Source organism: Pelodiscus sinensis, chromosome 7 (assembly GCF_049634645.1).
Source record: "Pelodiscus sinensis isolate JC-2024 chromosome 7, ASM4963464v1, whole genome shotgun sequence".
Lineage (NCBI taxonomy): Eukaryota > Metazoa > Chordata > Testudines > Trionychidae > Pelodiscus > Pelodiscus sinensis.
The window spans coordinates 27,775,663-27,795,315 of NC_134717.1; the positions used below are offsets into that span (position 1 = coordinate 27,775,663).

General features: G+C 41.3%; 1 protein-coding gene across 2 annotated transcripts in view; it reads left to right on the forward strand.

Moving 5' to 3' along the window:
* Positions 1 to 19,653, forward strand: part of RIF1 (replication timing regulatory factor 1) — a 67,671-nt gene that overhangs the window by 35,234 nt on the left and 12,784 nt on the right. For both annotated transcript variants that reach the window (XM_075933398.1, XM_075933399.1), the window contains exons 19-28: positions 156 to 299; positions 3,995 to 4,094; positions 6,994 to 7,255; positions 9,343 to 9,385; positions 9,746 to 9,948; positions 10,490 to 10,589; positions 11,011 to 11,142; positions 16,319 to 16,464; positions 17,169 to 17,258; positions 17,350 to 17,404. In XM_075933398.1, the coding sequence (XP_075789513.1) occupies positions 156 to 299; positions 3,995 to 4,094; positions 6,994 to 7,255; positions 9,343 to 9,385; positions 9,746 to 9,948; positions 10,490 to 10,589; positions 11,011 to 11,142; positions 16,319 to 16,464; positions 17,169 to 17,258; positions 17,350 to 17,404 (1,275 nt within the window). The remainder of the gene's footprint in view (positions 1 to 155; positions 300 to 3,994; positions 4,095 to 6,993; positions 7,256 to 9,342; positions 9,386 to 9,745; positions 9,949 to 10,489; positions 10,590 to 11,010; positions 11,143 to 16,318; positions 16,465 to 17,168; positions 17,259 to 17,349; positions 17,405 to 19,653) is intronic.

The window sequence follows — 19,653 nt, forward strand, 5'->3', positions numbered from 1 at the left end:
AAGTATCAGGAGTGCCAAACAGTTGGATGGGACTATCGGTGTTTTACTGTAGCTTACCCACTTTGATTTCTGACATACAGAAAGAAAGAAAGAAAAAATGTGCAGTTCACTTTGATTTTTTTTTATATGTATAATTTCTGTTTTGGTTGTTAAAGCTCACTATGAAGTCCTTGCTGCGTACTTGGTCAGAGTTGTATAGAACATTTGCCCGTTGTGCTGCTTTAGTGGCAACAGCAGAAGAAAACTTATGCTGTGAAGAACTGTGCGCCAAAATATCTGGACTAGAAGATGAAGCCTTAGTAAGTATAAACCACAATATTAAATAGTACAAAATTGCTGGTGCAATGTGACAAAGAAAAACACTCCCACTTTAACTGTTGTATGGCATTTACTCAGGTGAATTTTAAATAATCTTTCAATGTGATCTGTGCTCTTCTTCTGTGCTCCCCACTGCCATGGTAGAGCCACATTTATTGACAAAATTACAGAATAATACAGAATTTTAAAATATTATGTACCTATTTTTTAATTTGTTGATACAGAATTCCCTCAGAAGCATCTAGTTTATAAGACCAGATGAGAGAGGCAAAATAGGGGCCTGGCAGTTTATGTACATGTAAATATATACTAAGTTGTCATAAAATTTTAGACTTTATCATTTTAACTGTATTTTGTTAACCACTCTTATTTTCTTTATGAACAAATACAACAAAGGTTGAGCCTGAAAAATTGAGCCACATGATTGCAATGCTATAATAAACTTGTCACATATGTTAAACTCCTTCTTAATACCACTGCTTATGTTAATTATAATACAGAGAATTTTGCATCTAGCTCTTATGTATGGTGGTAATAATTCCATGCATACTTATTATAAATTGAAGAATTTTTACTCTGAAATACTATGAAAGCTGGATACTTTGGGTACAACTACTTGAAATAATGTGGCTCTTTTGGGGCCAATAGAAGGGCTAAGGCCGTGGTCACCAGCCCATCAATCACGAGGCCTCGACCAGTCGATCACAAGGAGTTTCGGCACTCCCACCCTCCATTTTCCCCTCATCCCCGAGAAGCCCCACTACCTACCTCTAGCATAGTGCCGGCTTTCCATGGGGTGGACGGAAATCCTGCTGCAACTTCGCGTCACTTCCGGGGGTTCCGGAAGTGTGCTGGCTGCTCCCCTCCCACAGCTCTGTTGCGTGCTTGGGGAGGGGGCGTCGGCCCCGGAGGAGGAATGCAGTGGCTTCCCTGCGCTGCAGGAGGGGTGAGTTAGGCGCAGGGATTTCCAGTTTAGCCCCAGGTCAGGCGCCCGCGGGGCTTTGGCTGTGCCACGGGAGGGAGGTTTGGCTGTGCTACAGGAGGCACGCGCTGGCTTCCCTTGGAGGGTGGGGAGAAAAATCCTGGGAGGAGGCAGTAGCAGGGGAGACTCTGCCCCCGCTTCCCCTGTTCCCTCTCCCCACTCCCCAGCTGCAGAAACCTGTCCCCACTGGCGCCCTGTCCAAAGAGGTTCCCTGCCCTTCTCAGAAATAAAGACAATGCAGAAACTTTGTGTGTTTGACATAGTGTTTTATTGAAAAATGAAACCTGGCCAACAAACCCCCAATTGAGGCCAAGCCCCCATCTGGCCACTGCATCATGACACTCCTGCACTTCCCTTTCCCCCAGACCCTACATCTGAGCCTGTCATACACGGGAATCCCCTGTCCTGAGCCCCTCACATACCCCAACCCAAATTCCTGAACCCTCACATCCAGAAGTTGGTGGCTTACTTAATACCCTAACCCTACATCTGACTCCAACACTGCTTGGCCTGGAACTCCCTCCCCAAGCCAGTGTTCCCTTATCCACTTCCTTCTGCATCCAGATTTCCTCCTGCTTGCACCTCTCACCCCTTCCCACACCCAAATCCCTCATTCTCACCCTGGAGCCTTGTCAGCCGACGGTCAGGGCAGTGAGTCCCTTCTGACCGGCTGAAGTTCTTTTAAATTGTGCTTGGTTCTGTTACAGCAACTGAAGGAGTCAGGTTAAAGCTTAAACAGTTACTATTTTATTGTTACAGGGTAAACTTAGTTGTTAAATGCTACTGCTGTGTTACAGATAACACAGCCACTACAAAGGACAGGATAGAAATTACACTAATAAGTCACTTACAGGTACCATGAAACCCTTTTGGTTTTCTGAGCTCTTATTAAATGCATGCAAAATAGACACATAGCAGGTATATATTCTCACCCCTGCGTTCCAGACGTGGCGTGGCCAGCGTCTTTCTCTCAATCCCTCGGGAAGAAGTAGGGCAAGGTTGGGCGTCCCACAGACCTCGGGAGACAATCAATACCTGCCAGCAGGTATAGATGATTGGAGCTCAAGTGGGGTGGGCTACTAAACCCTCTTTATACCCCTTGGGTGTCATGTAGGCTTCTTCCTGGTCTCAAGTGGCCAATTAGGAAAAATGGCTTTGAACACCAAGTTTCCCACAAAGGGTGCAAAGCATAATTCACACCTGGGAAAATGCAGACAATGGGCACCTCTGGTATGTGATGGGCAAAGATTCCTCTTCTGGGACAGTGCAGGCGTGTCAGTTACTGGTACTAGCCATCAGGGCGACAGGAGGCCCCGGGTTGTCAGCTAGCCCATTTACTGTCTGGTTTCTGTTTATGGTAGAGTCAGGGACAGGCAGCACACCTGCGTTCCCAGGGCATCAAAGGCTGACTGCCTTTCTCTTGCTCTCTGGCGGGGGGCGGAGGGGAGAACAAGATGGGATTCATGTCTGGCTACAAGCCTACACATCCTCTCTCAACCCAGTGCGGGTAAGGCTAGACTGCAAGAGTTCTTCAGGATTCCAGAGATACCCCAGAAAAACTCTTCTGCATCCAGGGATACGTTTGTTCTTCCACTTCTTTTAGTGGAAGAGCAAACGTGATCTTTTGGTCACCCCTATATTCCTCTTTCCACAAGGAATAAGGGGGCTTCCAAAAGAAGGGTTTTTTCTGACATTTGGTCAAATCTAGACAGGCCAAATGTTGGAAAAACTTCTTCCTACAGAAGAATTGGGGGGGCGGAAGCAGAGTGTAAGGGTTGGGGATAGCAAGCGATGGAGAGGAGGAGAATAGAGAGGGCAGAGCTTCAAGGAAGGGGTGGGGCTTCAAGAAAAGGGTGGAGCGGTAGATCTTGGCTTGTTCTGTCATTTAAAAAGTGATCTTAGGTGTAAAAAGGTTGGAGACCACTGGGCTAAGGGATATGCTTTCTTAAAGTCATTATTATTAGTAGGGATCTTAAAATGGTTAATAGGGTTAAATGCTAATACTTAACTGGTTAACCATTTTAACTTTGGGTCTGCTGGTCCCACTGTGGCCAACTACCACCAGAGGTCACTGGCAAGGGCTTGTTAATTAGTAAGCATACCGGTAAGCATCATATTTAGCAGTTTGCTTTCTAGTTAACATCCCTACCTATTAGCAATTGATTAATCAAATACCCCCAGCATTTACTTTTTGGAATTCCTTGTTCATTTCTTATTACTATATTTTTAATATTTTAACCCAAAATGTATGTTCTTAGCGTGATAATCCTACAGCTAGCCACATTGCAGTATGCTGTCATGGGGGGGGGGGGGGGGGGCAGTACTTCTGGACATTATAATAATGTTTGATAATCCTCTCTAAACTCCTTCCATTTGTATGTATTTCTGGTAACATGGTATCAGAGTTGAATTCAGTGGTACATGTGATAAAGCTAAAGGGCTGAATTTTCAGCTTGTGTAAATCTGCTTGTTTGATTTAAGTGCAGTGCTGACTTTGTAATTTGGTCCTGATTACTTCTTCCATGCAGCTCAAAATTGTATTGGTCTCCTTGGAATCATAATATATGGCAAATGTGTATACAGATGACTATCCATAATCATTACTAGGCATCTTTCAAATACTGTTTCATGTTTTTCTCTACCCCCATGACTTTGGCTTTGCTAATGATTTTTGTTTTTTTTTTCTTCTCTCAGAATCTGTCAGTGGTGGATGGTCTCACCCATATTGTATCCGTTATGGTGGACTGCATCAACTTTGCACCATATGGTACTAAATATCAGCCAAAAAATAGATGTAAGAAAAATTTCAAATTGGATTTGTTCTGTGATACCGATGAGTAAATGGTTGAAAACTAGAATTATTGCAAGTGATAAATTAGGTAGAGTACATTCTGAACCGCCCACCTTTGAGGAATTTTTCCTTAGGAGTTGAGCCCCGGATTTTCAAAAATAGAAGACTAAAATTAAGCCCCTAAATCCAGATTTAGACACACAAGTCTGATTTTTTTCAGAAGTATTGAGTATTTAGCAGCTCTCATGTAAAAATTAGGGTATAGGTTGATCTGACTGTAGCTAACTTTTTCCTGTTCAGTGGTTTATTGAAAACATAAACATACTTTAAATTTGGAAAATTTAGTTGCGAGTTTAATTTTAGCTTCATTTTTAAAGTCTTAAGTTTACTAAGGCTTTTTATTTTGGTACCAGTCCAAAATCTCATGTGTTTTGCTTACTACTTTTTTGTTGAAACATAGATTTAAAAGAGCAATACTTGATGATTACTTTAAAGTTTCCAGTTTTAGTTTAACATATAATCTACTTTGAAGAATGTATACATTATGCAATTAACTTTAAATCAGAAAAGTTACTGAACATTTGGTTAATTTTCATAACACCAGTGCTGCACTTGAAATAAGAGTTTATTTTGTTTTAGTTGCTTTGTGTCCCATATCACTGACCTAAAATCCTGTGTTAGTGAAATTGTTTCCTACGTTTCCTACATTTGAGCTATTGATATATAAATACAGAAGGTGTTGGGCATACAATGTTGCTGGTTGTTCTGTTCTCTTGTACTGTTCATAGCTATTAAAATTGAAGTTAACAAACATTTTAAAGATGGTACTTCAAATGAAAATTAAGTTAACTTTTTGCTGTAACGTCTCCCTCCTTGCACACATTTGAGTACAGGTTGAACCTCTCTGGTCCAGCCACATCCATGGTCCAGCAGGATTTTAGTTAGTGGTCATCCATTTATCATGGATGTAGCCAACTTTCCTGTAGTCCCATAAAGGTTGTTTACAGCCACCAGTCCTGGTTCTGTGTTCTATGCTGCTATTTAGTTTTAATTTACCCCTAAATGTCTTCTAAGAGCCCACTAAGTAGTGAAAGTGTTGGTAATACTGCTAGATATTGACCTTTGGTCTAGCAAATTCTGTGGTTCAGCACTGATCAGGTCCTCAGGGTGCCAAACCAGAGAGGTTCAACCTATAAGTATCTCACTCCCTTAAAACATCCAGATGTCTGGGAAGACTACTCAAGGAATGGAGATACTAGTTAAAGCTGAACAGAAATGATTTTTCCCTTGAAATAATTTGATGTAAACTTTTACTTAACATTTTGTAGTTCTATCCAGTATTGAGCACTGGTCCACATGAATAAATTTATCAGAATATGTTTTCTATACTGAAAGTTAAGAGTATGTAAGACTACCCAGTATTGAAGTTCCTTCATCAGTTCTAGGTCATTAGGTTGCGTGAATGGCAAATTAGAATAAAAATCCACAGCAACTGCACTAAATTAGAATTTTTATTTTTGTTGGTTATACAGGCAGTCCCTGAGTTATGCGGATCCGATTTATGTCGGATCCGCAGTTACGAACAGGGATTTCTCGCCCCGGAGAACTAGAGCAGCGGGACGCCTGGTCCCGCTGCCCGCCTTCTCCGGGGCGAGAAAAGCTGCTCCCCGTCTCCCTGGTCTGCTGGCAGAGCCAGCAGACCAGGGAGACGGGAGCAAAGCGGCGGAGCACTGGGGGCCGGACCCACGCCGCTTCCAGCTGATCTGGAAGCGGCGCGGGTCCAGCCGGGTGCTCCGCAGCTTTGCTCCACGTCTCCCTGGTCTGCTGGGGGGGAGGGGACGCAGCTAGTGCCCCCCCAGCAGACCAGGGAGACGTGGAGCAAAGCCGGGGGCCTGTGGTCGAGCAGGTGGGGCACTGCCGGGTTGGTCCCGCAGCACCACTCCTTGGCGCTACTGGACCAACCCGGCAGCACCCCAGCTGCTCTGCCCCAGGCGTCCTGATTCAGCTGCTGATCAGTTTCAGCAGTGGCTGAATCAGGATGCCTGGGGCAGAGCAGCTGGGGTGCTGCTGGGTTGGTCCAGTAGCTCCAAGGAGCGGCCGCGCTACTGGACCAAGCCAGCAGCACCCGAGCTGCTCTGCCCCAGGCGTCCCAAAGTCAGCCGCTGCTGAAACTGACCAGCGGCTGACTACAGGAAGCCCGAGGCAGAGTTGCTCTGCCCTGGGCTTCCTGGAATCAGCTGCTGATCAGTTTCAGCAGCAGCTGACTTGGGGATGCCTGGTGTTCTTACCTTGAATCTGTATGTAAGTGGAACTGGTGTCCAGATTCAGCGGCTGTTGAAACTGATCAGTTTCAGCAGCGGCTGATGCCGGTTCCGACTTACATACAGATTCAACTTAAGAACAAACCTACAGTCCCTATCTTGTACGTAACCCGGGGACTGCCTGTAGTGAATTTGATTAACTGTGTAATTACACTTGTGAACTGCTGTAGGAGTCCAAGGCTGTGTCTAGACTACATGCCTCCGTCGATGGAGGCATGTAGATTAGACAGATAGGCAAAGGGAAATGAAGCTGCGATTTAAATAATCGCGGCTTCATTTAAATTTACATGGGTGCTGCGCTGATCAGCTGTTTGTCGGCTCAGCGCGGCAGCCATGTAAATTTAAATGAAGCCGCGATTATTTAAATCGCGGCTTCATTTCCCTTTGCCAAATAATCAAATCTACATAGCCATGAAGTTTAGACGTACCCCAAATGCGCTGTTGACTTTACCCTGGAATAGCTTGTTCGAATTCTGAGCTATTTTATTCTAATATTGCATGTCAGACAATATTGATTTTAATTTTATATAAAGCAGAAGGGAAAATTTGTCACTGTCTTTACCAGATTTTTTTTACTTTAGCTCCACAGACACCTACAGATTGGTCTAAGAAGAAAAGGGAACCTCTTGGAAAGCTGGCCTCCCTCTTTAAACTTCTAGTAAAATTGATAAACTCTTTCCATATGCTCAGTTCCCAAGATACCCAGTCAGAAACATTGATCTCAGTTGGCACTTCAATTATTGTTATTCTTCACAACATCATTAGCCACATTTCTTCCCCTTCAGTGATCAGAACTATGTTTACAACTCTGTCAAAACCACTTGCAATGTTTTATGAAACAAAGTGAGTATTTCTGAAATTTTCGGAGATAAACATACGCTTTAATATTGCGGCATATTGGTTAAACTGTGGCATCTGCAGGATACTATATTAAAATATAGCCCATAAATCAGGCTATCCAAAGTGTTTGTCTTGTGATACATTAAGTAGGGATGTAAAATCCTGTTTGTTTAGTTAAACGCAGTGCTAGCACTGCATTTTACTGGTTAACTGATTAAAGGAGGGTGGGTGAGGAAGCCACTTTAGAAGGCTGGAGCAGCCCCACTGCCTACTGGGGTTGAGCTGGAGCCAGCAGCCCCATATGGGGGACCCAGCGGGACTGGAGCAGCTCTCCGCCCACGCTGGCCTGCAGGTGAGGGACTGCTCTAGGGTACCAGGTAACTGTTTAACTAGGTACTCGTTAACATCCCTTGTATTAAGTGTGAACAACTCCCTCTGAGTTCAGTAGTATTTGAGAGCACCCTGTATGTACCTTATAGAATTCAGTGTCAATAGCAAATATCAAATTTGCATTTGTAAAAGTTGGATATACAACTTCTACTATTATCTGAAGACTCCCTTCTTCAAAACTGCTGAATTCTTGCTCTGCAGTTATGTTGAGCAAACTGTTTGACAGTGAGGTCTTTCTGGGATTCCAAATAAGGACTTGCTCATAATAACTTTAATTTGAAAGTTGTCTTTAAAAACAAAACTAAGCAGAAAGGAATTCTATGTTAGAAGCAAACCTGTATGTATAGCTTCCCAAGATCATGTTTTCTGTACTACATAAGTGTCATTCCTACAAAGTGAACAGTGTAAACCTTAGCATCCCTATCCCATTTTGCTATTTAACCTCACTTTGAAATCGTCTCTAAAATTTTATCTTGACTATCTTTACCATTAATACATTTATCCAAAATCGAAGATTCTGCATAAACATTTATAAACCCCAATATTTTTTAAATATGCAGATTATCACAAATATGGTTCTTCAAAAACATCTCTGTGTGTGCTCCACAGGAGGTGTTGGTGCATCCCAGCCCTGCAGACTGAAATCTTCAGAGCTGTGCCTGGGAAGGGGTGTGTGTGTGTTTGTGTATGCATAGCAGCAGAGCACGCGAGCACTGCGTGGTGCAACAGTACATGCGTGACCACCCTCTCCTCAGTTCCTTCTTATGGTCCCCAGCTTAAGACAGAGCTCAGCAGCGTTCTTCACTTAACATTGTTCTCTGTAGAGAAATAGTTCATTTTCATCTGTTCTCCTTGGTCTTTACCTCATTATTTATCCAAGTTCGTCTCCCTACCAAAAAAAATTTTTTTTAAAACACCTGTTATCCAAGTTGTTTCTAGTTCCGATTTTTACCTTCATTAGACAGAAATGCCTGGATCACCAGGATTTAAGCATCGTTCAGCATGTCAATGATGTGTTACCCGTCTCTGATGGATTCTTCAAGTGCATCAAATGTTTAGGCAAGACCTATGTGCAGCATGACTGTTACCACCGTGCTAAGTTTAAGGCGCGTATGCGCAGGAACGGAGAACTCCATCTCAAAATGCTAATGCTTGAAAAAAGGCACAGCACCATGCCTCTGACCCGAGCACCCAACGACCCAAAAAACAGGGAAAAAATCCCCAAAGTAGCATGCCTCCTCTCTACCTCATAAATCACATTCACCCTAAACAGTGCATTACTGAGAAGTAGGTACCGAGAGTTGAGGTCACCCCATGCCTCAGCACATATGATGCACTAGGCGTCTCCGGTACCCAGTGCAGTACCGTGAAACAGAGTGCGCAGAAACCCTGCACCAAAGCTACAGGCCTTAATATGACTGCTTCGAGAAGCTCATGCCCATTACAGCACTGGACAAACAAAAGGCTGATTCAGTGGCACCAAGAATATATCTCCACAACCTTCAGCAGCATCGGTCCCTTTTACTGTCAACCCAGACACCAGTGTCACAACCATAACCACTCTTCAACAGTTAGTGGGTGGACTATTGCATTTTCTTTAGTGTCATACATCAACATTGTTGGAAATGTTTGCTGAAAACAAATGAGATTAAGAAATATTTAATTAACACTTCATCAGTTCTATTTTCTTTCTTTCATAGGCTTGCTGATACATCTAGAGTGTACAGTAGTCTCAGCAGCAAGGTAAATTTTAGCAGAAAGTCTACAAAAGAATGAATTTTGAATGACATTTAAATCTGTGAATTTTGTGCTCTGAAAACAAAATTGTGTTCTTATTAAGGAAAACTAGTAAGCCTTTCACTTAAAGGTATAATAAAAACTATAACTGAAAACTGGCTAGGGTGAAGTACAAGACTGTGTGGAATTAAGTGTTTGTCATCTTCATATATTTCAGTATTTCTAAGTCCAGACCTATTCTGGAGCCATTCTTGCATCACATACATACACATAAGTTGCCACTATATAAATCGTATTTATTTCACTGTTTAAATTCTTAGATTATATACTTGATTCAAAGATTTACACCTTTCTCTTTTTTTCCAGTTAGAAAAACTTTTGGGAGAAATCATTGTGTGTTTACAATCCCACTCTACTGGGTTTTATGATAGTGAACTATTAGAGCAGCTTTCTCCATTGCTGTGCACAATCTTTCTGCATAGGAGTAAACAGTTACGCAACCAAAGTGCTCTGTTCTGGAATGCAACATTTGCTAAAGCTACAATGTTAACATACCCTCAAGAATTAAAGTAAGATGCTCTCTTGTATATTTGTTTGATTTTGCTAGATAATCGCAAAGTATTTATAAATGAAGCCAAGATAATATAAGCTTTTTAATTGGTATTGGACATAAACATCAGAAAATCAGAACTTCGTATAAATAAAATGTTAAGTAGGGAAACCTGATCCTAAATTCAGGATTAAACTGTGTCCAGGTATAAAGATAAAAAATAATTGAACTACAAGTTGTGTTTAAGACATGAAAGTATCGCTAGAATAGAAGTGAATTTGTATGGGATGAGAATTTAAATGTGCAGTTTTATTTTAGGAATTTTGGAAGGGAAGGAAAAGGATTATCGGGATAGTTTGGAAGTCCTCACAGTTGAGCTTTTTGCTCATAGAAACCTTCTGATTTAAAAAATCTTTTTTTTAAACAAGAATATCAGTAAATGTCCAGAGTTAGAGCTTCATTCTTCTTCACTGTATGCAAGTTGCTTATTAAGAGAAGTAGTGAACTCAATGATCTTAATGCACTTTTTCAAAAAATCTTAATTTTTTTTCTTTAAACAGATCTGTATTAAACCAAGCCAAAAAGAAAATTCTGCTTTCACTACCTGGTTTTGAAAGCGTTGAGGTAGTGGAAGAATCCAGTGATCCATTTTCTGATGCGGTAAGTATCAGTTTTGTTAACTTTTATAAGCAGTTTATATTATATAATTGTGGAATTGTTCTGGAGATGGCAACAATGTCCTATGGAGTTACAGTATTGAAGATTTTATTATAATTATTTGAGTTTGATTACTGTTTGAGATAATAATCATATCCCAAATTAGAATAACCAGAGTTTGAAAGGCCTAGGCTGAGATGGAATTTGGTAAATAACTAGGATTTTTACCTGAACTATTGGCCTGTTCCTATGCAGCATATCTGCGCAAAAAGAAAAAAAAAACTATTTTAAGGGAAATTACAATGGAAAGTAAGCAAACATTTTTCAAAGTCAGGAGTGAAATTGAATCTTATCAAAGTTTTAATGAAAATATCTTATCTATTTTATGTACACTTAAACACAATTTGTATTTCTTTTCAATCAGACAGAAAATTCCCAGTGGGATGCAAAGATAAGTGGCCTAGAAGTAATATCGGGTGGCAAAAGGGATTCCTTACTAGCACAGGCCAGTGATCTGAAAGACAAGACTACCACTCCTCATGTAACAACAGCAAAGGTAATATGCATGCAAATAGATGTAATAAAATTAAACATTGCCTTTATGCTGACTTTTTTTTTTCTAGTATGAAGCAAGCCAGCCTAATCAGAGTTGGCTAGGTAGTAATTCCCTGTTCAGATTGTTTTCTAGTATTTTAAAAGTTTTTCTTTTTTTGTTAGTGTTGTGGAAACTTACGGTAAGGAATGTTTTATGAGGTGTAGAAGTTTAATGAGCAGAGGCTTCATACGGAATGCTGAAAACATCAGCAGGATGCTGAACATTAGGATCTGATTAGTTATTTTTGGCTGTGTATTATGGCAAACTTTGAATGTGTGTGTGGCTGTTGCTTATGCATGTGAATTGGATTGCTGTGAATAGCCGTGTCCATTGGGCCATGTGTGTGCCCTTGTGTGTCTGTTAGATTATAAATGGTGGAGTAGTCAGGACCTTCCCCCAGTTCCCTCTTACTGCCTGGGTAGCAAGATGGAATCTGGTAGGGTCCAATCCACTAATTTGACTGTCAGACTCATCTTTTAGACTAGTTTTGTGAAGAAATTCCTCTTTGTCCTCCTTATCTTCATTAATACTTTAATATGGCATTCCTAAAAAAAACTACCTGAGAAAGTTACCCCCTGTTCTGCTGAGAGTGAGGGTCTCATGCCAACCACCAATGGCAGACTCTAAACCTTCTGAGTTAAGTCCTGTCTGGCTTGTAGTGGATGTGATTAGCTCTCTTTCTTCCTCTTTCTCTTTCAGATTTCCCTGTGGGATGACAGAGTGATGTCATCACGTCACTCTGTGTCCACTGGAGCCGAGCCCCAGCCGCTCCGTCTGGCCCTCCCCAGGGTCCACCTGGAGAGCTGGGGCTGCCTGCAGACCTGGCCCTCCGCTCTCCGTCCCAGTTACTAGGGGGAGAGCCTTAGCTGCCGTAGCCTTTGCCCAAACCTTCCCAATGGCAGCGAAGTGGGGGAAAAGAGAGACCAAGGCTAGTGTGACCTTGGTCACTTAAATTCAAAAAGTGATCACATGCTTAAAAAGGTTGGAGACCACTGATCTAAAGGGACATCTTCAATGAGTGCCCCGTTGACTAGACATCCCATCTGAAAATCCAGTAGTGAAAGTAGGGCAGTGAGGAAAACACCTTTGAAATAGAAACTGGTTATATTGATGCATCTCACTCCAACCCAAGACCTTCAGTACCAGCTGATGCTACTCCCAACACTGGTGCAGGCAGATGCTTTGAAACCAGTACTGGCAGATTTAGCACTGGCTTTTCTGGTACTTACAACATTGTTATTGGTGTCAGCACCATAACACAAGTGTGAGGCCAAAAGGAAGGGCTGAGTGGAGACTAGACAAATACACTTCCCTATAGAGAAAAGATACATGAAACCTCCAAGGGAGAAGCCCTAAGTAAGCTGGCACTTCCAGTATCTGCACTGACAAAGGCATATGTACTAACCACTGCACCTATTACAGAACCAATGTACATCTTAGAGAAGAGAACTGTTGAGATTCCCTCTGGGACACATTGTTGGAATCCGTGAGGCAGCAGGTGCTAGGATGGAGACATGACAGAACACTACAGCATTGCAATTCAAAGTATATTCTTTACTCTTTGCTTGCCAGATTTCTACTTTAATTTAGCAGCAAGCAGTGATCTTCTGTTACCTTCTGCAGTTGACCCTCGAGCTAGTACTCTCTCTGTGCACTGCCTCAAAAAAGACATAAGTGACATTGGGTCAAGCTGCTGCAACCAGGTCAGTATTCATATGCAAAATCATACTGGCCGTACAAGAGATTTCAGGTGTCCTGCTGCAGGTCCAGAAAGAGGGGATCAGGCTTTTTCACGGCATCATTACCTAGGGCACCAACACTGAAGCCAGTTGTCGACATCTAAGAATTAGCTATAGAAAAAAAGTAGCATGCCCAGTTTCCACCAGAGGAGTTGGTCACACCAGCCTCCATCCCAGTGGTCAACTTGAAAGCATTTCATGTTCATATCACAAACCTGGATATCCAAACAACGGCCATAAAAGCAAAGTAATACAAACTTACACATCTGAATCACATCAGCCCTGGTCAAAATTGCTATTCCAATAAAGGAGGGCTCACGAGAGCTAGCAGAGCACTCTGACACAACTCTGGCTATAATTCAGCCTGTGTTTTTAAACAGATAGAGAAGCTCTGTTAGGAAAACTTTAAAGACTTCTAATTCTAGTAGATCCAAAATCATTGGTAGTTGTAGAAGTGCAGAACAAATTAAAATTGACGAAAGACACATACAATGATAACCCCTAAAATATAAACTCAGTTTTGGCTCAAGGCCTACACATCCACCTCAATGCAGTTCTGTGTGGCAAGACCCCTGGCATCATTCATCAAATATAATTTCCTGATATAGGAAAGAGTAACTTCTTTCCTGGAAGAAATGCCCACAGGACACTAGGGGAGGAATTAAAGGAGATTTTTAAGAGAAGATTAAACAGCTCTTAGAACAGCCTTATAGGCAGTTGTGGCCTTCTCCAAGTTATCATCCAGAACACTGAGGGACTGTCAGAGCTCCATGAACCTCCAATTCAGCAGGATGGAATTCTTCACTAAAAGAACAATGAAGCATTATTTGAAGAACTCGAGGACCATTGTGAGATGACTGAAGACTTGTATATCAACCCCCGACAATAAATCCTGCAATAACCAGTATCAAAAGAAATAGCAGGTCACCCATACTTTCAGAACAGGAAGCCAGTTTACCCAGTATGGAAATTATGATACTCAAGGAAACACATAGTATCAAAGTTTCTCACTTGTATATTCTCACTTGTTGGTATAAAAGTGAGGCTTTTATATTCTCACTTGTTGGTCAGAAACCAACTTCAACGTGGCACCTTCAATATAATCTTCCTGAGACTTACGGATCATCATTTGAGCCTCTTTTTTAGAATGCATTCTTTACCACCTTATTTGGAAGTAAATCTTGTTAGTGATTATCACTTCAGCCTGGAAGAGTGAGTGAGTTTCAAGCACTTATGGCTGAGCTCTACTTTATGACATTTCATAAGGATGAGAATCCTCACTTGAAGATAATTCAGAAAGTGATCTAAGATTTTCTTCTAAACCTGTCAGCCTCAAAACCTCACTCTGTGCTAAAAGAAAATAAACTACATACCCTACACATATCCAGGAATCTCTTTCATGGAAAGGAACAGAAGCATTCATAACAATTTCCCATCTGTTCATAGTTGTAGCTGGATGTTCAAAACATCAGGCCATCCCTTCATAGAGTATCAAAATGGATAACACGTGTATCTCGTGATACTTGCTGGTTGATGTACTTCTTCCACTGAATATCAAGGCTCACTTCACCATGTCATAAACTGCAAAGTTGGTGAGAACAATGCTACAATCTCTTGATTGCAGCTGGTGCTCCCAATTCCCACCAGTTTGAGTGAATATTGTATGCCAGCCATGTGCTATAGTTCATACGGACACAAGCGCAGAAAAAAATTACCGTATTTTAGCGAATATAACCCATGGGTTATATTCATTTTTACAAACCCTGCTCCCTCCCTCCCCCCACGGGGTATACTCTGGTGCGGGGTATACAATATTTTTTATACTCCAGGTGGGGGAGTGCTCATCCCCCTGGTTCCTGCACAGCCACAGGAACTGGGGCGGTGAGTGCCCGCAGAAACCGGGGGGGACTAATTTCTGCTTATTGCTTCCTCTCCCCCCCCCCCCCTTCTCCCCCTGGCACCATAAATTAGCGAATATACCGCCCCCCCCCCCCCCCCCCCCCCCCCCCCCCGCCCCGGCACAGTTTGAAAGAAAAGTCCTGTATACCCTGCAGGTTATACTCGTGTTCGGGGTATACAAGATTTTTTTTCATCAATTTGGAAAAACCATGGGGTATATTCAGGTGCAGGGTATATTCGCTAAAATACAGTACTTCATACAATGCAGAGTCAACCTGTGGAATTCCCTTCCAGAGGATGTTGTGAAGGCTAGATCTATAACCGGGTTCAAAGAGATCCATCAATGGCTATTAGCCAGGATGGGCAGTAGTGGTGTCCCTAGCCTCTGTTTGTCAGAGGCTGGGAATGGGCAACAGGTGATGGATCACTTAATGCTTACACGTTCTATTCATTCCCTCTGCGGCATCTGGCATTGGCCACTGTCGGAAGACAGGATACTGGGCTAGATGGACCTTTAGTCTGATCCAGTATGGCCCTTCTTAGGATGTTACAGTAACTGCTGCTTCAGATGCCATCTGTGAAGATACTTTTCATTCCTTCTTGAGAATTTTTAGCAAATATTGGCTTTTAATTGAGGGACCTGAAGGGAGGATCGTGGCCTACTCTGTTTTTACTTCATGGTAGCATGAAGAGGCATATGGTATAGGGATGTATGGGAGTAGTCGATTTTTCCCAGCAACGTCTCTGTGGTGTCAGGCCCCCCCCCTTCCTCTGATAGAAGCGGAGGTAGGGTAAGGGCTGCTGCCATGAAGCAGCCTCTGTTTGCAGAGGGTCCCAGCTCCCCACTGGGACCCCCGCGGACAAGGGCTGCTGCTGGCTGGGCAGGCAGCCTGGCTCACTCCTAGCTTGTGCTGGGTCCAGGATCAAACCCCACTGCGGCTCTGCAATTTAAAAGGCAGTTGGGGCCTGTAGCCTATTCCCTCCCACCCCCAGGCTCCTACTGTGTTTTTAAATTGCAGAGCTGCAGCGGGTTCTGCACTTAAAATGTAGTAGGAGCCAGATGGGCAGGTAGGCTGGCTCAGTCCCTGCATCTCTTCAATTTAAAATGCAGTAAGATCTTGGGGGGGCGGGAAGGGGTAGGCTGCCCAGCTCCTACTGGTTTTTAAATTGCAGTCAGAGTGTGATTTGGTCCTGGACCTGTTGCAAGCTGGTACTGTGCCAACTACAAATTCTATCGACTACTTGATTAGTTAAATACTCGTTTCTTAACATCTCTAATAAGGTACATGCCTGTCCCTGACATTGCTATTAAAAATGTCATCTCATGCAAGAGGTGTACGTACGCGTTTAGAAGAATCAACACTCAATGTAACATCCCTAAGAACCATAGTTATTGTAAATTAATATTTGTTCTGTTTTGGGATTGTGTACCGGGGCACAGAAGGATCATTAATAGTATTTCTTTAATATTTTAAAACCATTTTTTCTCCTTTCCATAGCTGAAACTAGAATTTTCATCTCCAAAGACAAAACAAAGCAAGATACTTTTGGAAGAGGAGAAATCTATTGATTTTGTGGTTATTCCTCCAGAAACAAAAGAGAGAATATTGACAGAACACCAAAAAGAAGTTCTTAAGACAAAGAGGTTTGTAATACAAACAAACCTTGTCAATGGTATGCATTACGAATTGACTAGGACAAACTTCAAATTTAAATTAGGATATTAATTATGCATCTTCTGCTACTCTATGCAATTTCTAGAGCTTGAAGCTAACATAAAAAGATCTCTTGGCTAATGACGTCAGAGTTATTTGGAAGAAACAGTATCTTAAAGGGATAAGGCTAGTCCGATGTATACATCATTCACGGATAGTGTTTGAAGTCCAGAACTGACGATAATTGTCTGGTTTCACCTGCATGACGCAGGTCATAGAACTTCAATCATTTGTTTTGTTTTGGGCTAAAAATAGGAAGATAGCATTTTTCACAATTGAAATAAGGACAGTGTTCAGCTGGAATTATGATCTGAAAATAGGAACTAAAGATCGTAAAAGAATCTTATGCCCATATGTAAAGAGCAGTCCTTTCACAGTGAGCACTGATTGTTGAAACACGCTATTATTGCAAGAGGTCGCTCAATCCCCATCACAGAGTAGCTGAGTCAGGATTTAGAAGTGTAAATAATCTTGAGAGTACTTGGTAGTTCAGTCTATGTAAGGTTTCTTTAATGAGAATTTTTAGTGTTGGAACAGTGGTTATTTTAAATTACGTGTCTCTCACTAGAAAATCAAATATAAAGTGATACCTATCTGAAATAGCATTTTAATGTATTTATTTATTTGGTTCCAGAATTGATATCCCTACTATGTACAATAATTTGGATGCATCCCAAGATACTGCCTTATTTTCTCAATATACTCAGAGCCAGGAAAATTCTTTGTGAGTATGATATAACCAACTGGCTTGTAGTGATAAGGTATTTTTTAAAGTTTTGTTTTAACACAACTAATGTAGGTGATCTCTTTTGTAGAGACAAAACATCTTTAATAGAAGAGCAGAAAGAAGATGTTGAAAAGAAACCTCAGGTATTTTCACAGTGTTTAATAGTATTAGAGATGCTAAAATTACAGCTTCCTTAATGATGGTTGGACTTGGAAGGATTAGATTTTTATCATCAGTTATATGTGTATACAAATCTTTACCAATAAGCCAACAAAAATATTTCCACCAATAATCAAAATTTGTAAATAGGCAAGGCAGAAAGATTTACCTAAGAACTTACTAGAATTTGCTTTAAGGATATTTACTTTATATATTTGGCATGTGATGCTGAGAATTTGTATTTTCACAGTTATAAAGCTCTCTAATTTTCTGACTGTGTTTATTTTCATTAAATAGTTGTCCAACTCTCCCATGATTTTTCCCAAATGCAAAATATTTAAAAAAATAAAAAGGTTAAAAATAAACATATCCACTGAAATTTAAGAAAATTCAAATGCTGCCATGCTGTTTGAGGAGCAATTTTAATATGTAACAGTGAACTTTTCTTATTACCTATCAGTGTTGATCTCTGGGACGAGGGTAAACTTGATGGCTGTGTCTACATTGGCACCCTTTTCCGGAAAAGGGATGCTAATGAGACAAGTCGGAATTGCAAATGCCGCGGGGGATTTAAATATCCCCCGTGGCATTTGCATGAACATGGCTGCCGCTTTTTTCCGGCTCGGGGCTTTGCCGGAGAAAAGCGCCAGTCTAGATGGGATCTTTCGAAAAATAAAGCCTTTTCCGGAAGATCCCTTATTTCTCTTAAAATCAGGAATAAGGGATCTTCCGGAAAAGGCTTTATTTTCATGCAAATGCCGCAGGAGATATTTAAATCCCCCGTGTCATTTGCAATTCCGATTTGTCTCATTAGCATCAGTTTTCCGGAAAAGGGTGCCAATGTAGACACAGTCGATAAGTCTAAAACAAAGAGCATCTCTAAATTTCTTCTAGCATAGGACTCCAGTTTCTATTTTAAATAATATCTGGTAAGACTATTTGTTATGAATCCATGAATAAAAACTAAAGGAGAGAGTTTTGAAAACATTGCTAATCTTGTTTGTTCTTGCAATATAATTTAATTTAGATTTTCTTTTTTATTCAGTTTCCTCAGTCATAGGTTAACTTCAGCTACAGAAATCATGTAGTCTTATGCCTAGGTTTTTTTTTTAAAGCCTTTGATTCAAATTACTTAATTTGAGATTAATTTAAAATACAAGAGAGAACCATAACTTGTTTGACTGGTTCTGATTCACAGTAGAAAGTAATTGTGAAATTGTATACATTGTTGACTATTTGAACATAATCATACTGAACAGATGGGTCACTGCCTGATTAATTACTCTGTCTCAGGGGTGGCCAACCAGTTAGAGACAAAGAGCCAAAATAGCTGTGGATGGAACGTGAAGAGCCACTTATTATATATTTATTTTTATAAATCTATAGATAGATAGATATAATACCCAAAATGTAGTGATGAAAATAATATTACAGGACATTTCAGTCTAGTTACTTAAAAAATTCACAGCCAGTCCATACATCTTCAAAGAATTTGACAAGGAATAAACATCAAATTAAAAAAAGTTTAAAAAGACAGTAATATTCTCACACTATAAAAAAGCAACTCCACTATGTATTGTAAATGTAACACTACTGCCCTATTATGTCCTGTGAGTTTTTAAAAATTAAACTGAACTGAGAAGAAAATCAGCACAATTTGAAGTGCCTGTTTCATTCCGACTTGTTGATCTCTGGTATGGTTTCCTTGGTTTTTTTTACTTATGAAGATTATGACTTTTTTATAGTTCTAAAAATTCAGGTCTGTCCCAGACTGCAAATATGAGAGGTTCAAAAACAATAAGGGAGAGACTCATATCTCAGAATAATTGCTTCAGCCTGGCAAACAATAGCCGTAGAATTTTCTTTAAAGAAACACCAGTGTAAACCAGGTACATGCTGATGTTATTTAAATTCCAGGGGAAAAAAAAAAAATCTGTGTTGGCTGCCTTATTCTGCATCCATGAAGACTTAGTGCTTCAGGACCCCCCTCCCTTCCCTCCAGCTTTAACCCAGTCCCCCTTCTCTCCCCCAGAGTCACACCTCTCCCTCCAAACCTAATACCTGGGTCCTGGAGCTGCCATACGCTTTCTTTCCAGGCGTTGGGGCACGTGTGTAGAGCAGCCGGCTGGCTGTGAGCAGGTACTGGAATGCCGTGCACAGAGTAGCCACCCGTGAGCAGTCCAGGCGTGTAGCTCAGAACCAGCAGGAGCTGCATTTCATTAATCAAAGAGCT